The following is a 3,518-nucleotide window of genomic DNA, read 5'->3' as shown; positions in this document are numbered from 1 at the left end:
TTAAACAATTTGACGATGGAGAACTACCAGCTAATTTGACAGCATGATTGGAACTTAAAAATTAATTGGCTTCCGTCTTTTTTAATGATAATAAATCAATTATGGTTCCATATTCCAAGTAAAATATTTTCTAACCTGGGTGGAGTTAGTTTGCTCCTTAGATGTGACTCGTTAAACTTTCCTTCTTTCACCAGCAGGTTTTATTATATTGGAGTTTATAAACATAACTACAGCTCAGATAAAACTTGCTGTAACATAAAAGTGAATAAATCAATCTTTGCAGGTAAATGACTAGAACAAGGTGTTTGGTCTGTGATGCATTTGTTCAATAATGGAGGGATTATGTCTTATGAAAACTTCAGAATTAAATATATTTGCAGAAAGGTGAATTTTAAAAGATTATTAGAGTTATCCCTCCAAATATTTGATGCAGAGCTGAAGTTTTAATGAGAATCCTGTTGACAGAAGCTCTGCTCTGCCTGGACGTCTGATCAATGAGCAAACTATCACAGATAATAAACTAAATTACTCAAAAGTTAGATCATTTTGTGATTTTGAATTGACTGATTGTTTTCTATTGCAAAGCTTTATGGGATGATGAGCAACGACTGACTTTTCCCCAGAATTAAAAACTTACCTGAATTCTCTAAGAAAGATTTTATTTTTAGGAGAAAATAAAGGAAAATTAAAAGACTAAATATAATAATAATCATGGGCAAGTTTTTAATTTCTAAAAGTCAAACCATCTTTCTCCATTTTTCACATGAAACTCTTATCTCTAAACTTCATGAACAAAGAAGAAGATGCAGAGCGATATAATCTGATGAGACGCCCCTAATGTGTGATTTTATATTTTTATTTTTGTAGTTTTTATTTGTTGTCCTGTAAAGATGGAGGCGTCTCCTCCTGGTTTATATACATCTGATGCAGACACCCTGCCTGCTGTACATGACGGTTTATAATTAAATAAATGAGCGAGGCCTGTAGGGCGGCCATCTTGGATCAGACCACAGTTCTGCTGTCAGAATGAACAGGAAGCTCCGTAGATCTAATTTTAATCAGGAGTCAGAGATAATATTACAATAATCTGTGACGCGTCACAATCCTTTAAAAGAACTAAACTAATTCTAAAATGACCTTTTAGTTAAATTAGACACTTTTATTCAGATTAAAAACTAAACTGAACCCAAACTGGATGAGATAAATGCAAAGTTAGTAAAACGATAAACACAAAGTTTAACTGGGTTCAGAAGCGAAGCCGCACCATCTGAACCTGTTGGATGGCTTTTCTAGTTTGCATATTCTATAGCCTGCTAACCGGTGCAGTGGGTCCTCTGGAACCTTCCAGCTCCTTCTATCATGCTGATGATTTATATTCAATCTCTGCCACAGATATCATGGAATTAACCCTTTCCATCCCTCAATGGTCTCGGAGCTCATTGAACTGGGAGCACTGGAAGTGATGGACTGGGACCATAGAAGCTGGGTGCATTTAGAGCAGAGGCAGCCCCACCAGCTCCTGATGGAAAGAATGAAGCAGAGTGGAAACATTTACCGCCAGAGCTGACCTTCCTGATGCCCGGGGGCGGGGCCTCACTGACCCACGGCCAATCTAATGCCTGATATGTGGATCGACCTGTCAGTCACTTTAGAGAGCACACTGAGCAGCAGGCCGAGCTCCAACATCTAGAAACAAAGCTGCACGTCCATTTACTCCCAAAATGTAGAAATATAGCAGTCAGATCACAACTGGAAGGAAAATCCAGTTTAATCTCAGCGGAGATCATCAGCGCCGCCCTGCAGGTACAGGTTAGTTCATTCATTTCACTCCTTCTGTTTGATTCAACATCTGGTTAAATAATAAGACCTTAAAAAAAAACCACCATAAACACGTCTGTTTGATGTTTTCTAAGGACTGATGAGAGCAGCTTCCTGTTAGACGATCAGACGCTCCGCTAATCTCCGTTTATCTCCGTTTATCTCCGCTAATCTCCGTTTATCTCCGCTAATCTCCGTCTATCTCCGTCTATCTCCGTTTATCTCCGCTAATCTCCGTTTATCTCCGTTTATCTCCGTTTATCTCCGCTAATCTCCGTTTATCTCCGCTAATCTCCGTTTATCTCCGTTTATCTCCGCTAATCTCCGCTAATCTCCGTTTATCTCCGTTTATCTCCGCTAATCTCCGTCTGAAAAGGCTAAACTTTTCATTCCTGCTGCCAGATGATTCCATAAGGTTAAATAGACTATTAACTAGTCAGGTAAACTGGTTAGCAGTATGTAGTTGGTTCATGATGCCTCTGTTCTCCCTAAAGAGGGCGGAGCTTCAATCAGCTGGGTCTCTTTCAAAGTAAAAGCTTCAGTTGGTTTCAGTGACATCATCGGGTCACATGATGAGAGCAGGGCTGATGGTGCATTCAGGAGCTGCTCATCAGGTGGTAAAGAACAGCTTCAGTGTCTCAGTGCGCCTCAGCGCCGGCGGTACAGGATGTCCCAGCTGTCTCTCCACTTGAGCGCCAGCAGCTGATTGGCTGACAGCTCGGGGCAGCCGTAGGTCAGAGGACAGAGGTACCAGTAGGACAGGAAGATGGACACGAGGACGGCGGACGCACACAAACCGAGTCCACGGCGAAGCGTCCTGCTGCTGCAGACAGAAAGAGGACAGGTTCAGAGAGACGAGCCCCCATCATTTCCCCAGGAAGCAAATACACAGACTTTCAAAGTAAAAGCATGAACGGCCTGTGGCGAGGACAAGCAGGTTAAAACGGGTCTGGTTCTGATCAGAACCCCGAAGGTCCATCAGTGCAGACAGAATCTGTTCAGCAGGTGGAACCTTCGTCCTCTGGCGCTGCGCTGTGATTGGTTAGAGCCGGGCAGCAGGAGGTCAGGCTCTGCAGACTCTCCCTGACTTTTACCTGAGCAGGTGAGTGTGCACGTGCTCCAGGAGGGCGGGGCTTAGCAGGTGCAGGTAGCACAGAGCGGGCAGGTAGTGGTACAGGAAGAGAGTCCTGTCCATCAGCAGGAAGGGGAGGAAGTTCATCATCCAGCCGCCGACGCAGACGAAGCCCAAACACACAAACCGCTGCCAAACCTCTGCAGACACAGGAAGACGGGTCAGAACCAGAACCGGATCCAGCAGCAGAACCTGGAACTGGGAGGAAACGGTACCATCAGGCAGGTCTTTGAATCCCCGCCTCCTCCTTAGCATGTACACCATCGCCAGCAGCTGATAGGCCAGCAGGCTGAGATTGGCCACGCCCCACGACACTGGATTACCAATCAGATGGATCTGAGCCTGAAACACAGCGGGCCAATCAGAGCTCAGATACACAGGAAGGGGGTGGAGCTACAATTGGAGGCTGTGTTTATTGTGGAGAGTTAGAGGTTCTAAGGTGACCCATCTGTGAAGATGGGCAGTCATCCAGGTCATGGTCAACCTGGATCTCCTCCTGTGAACCCCCTTTATACCAAAACGCTGCCAATACGCCATTATACAGTAGCTGGAAGTTAGAAACACGTTC

The 3,518-nt window shown here is 44.5% G+C and overlaps 1 protein-coding gene across 3 annotated transcripts in view; it reads right to left on the bottom strand.

Annotated features, from left to right (window-relative positions):
* The window catches only part of pomt1 (protein-O-mannosyltransferase 1), an 18,902-nt gene continuing 15,384 nt past the window's right edge, over positions 1-3,518 (bottom strand). For 2 of the 3 annotated variants that reach the window (XM_015393813.1, XM_015393814.1), the window contains 3 exons: positions 3,166-3,292; positions 2,913-3,090; positions 1-2,641 (listed from right to left, as the gene is read on the bottom strand). In XM_015393813.1, coding sequence (XP_015249299.1) covers positions 2,467-2,641; positions 2,913-3,090; positions 3,166-3,292 — 480 coding nt within the window. In that variant the 3' untranslated portion in view covers positions 1-2,466. The other variant, XM_015393815.1, reaches the window with a different exon arrangement.

The sequence above is a fragment of the Cyprinodon variegatus genome, unplaced genomic scaffold, assembly GCF_000732505.1.
Source record: "Cyprinodon variegatus isolate N-32 unplaced genomic scaffold, C_variegatus-1.0 Scaffold658, whole genome shotgun sequence".
Lineage (NCBI taxonomy): Eukaryota > Metazoa > Chordata > Actinopteri > Cyprinodontiformes > Cyprinodontidae > Cyprinodon > Cyprinodon variegatus.
Note: the sequence above shows the minus strand (reverse complement) of the source record. Positions and strands in the feature narration are given on the sequence as shown.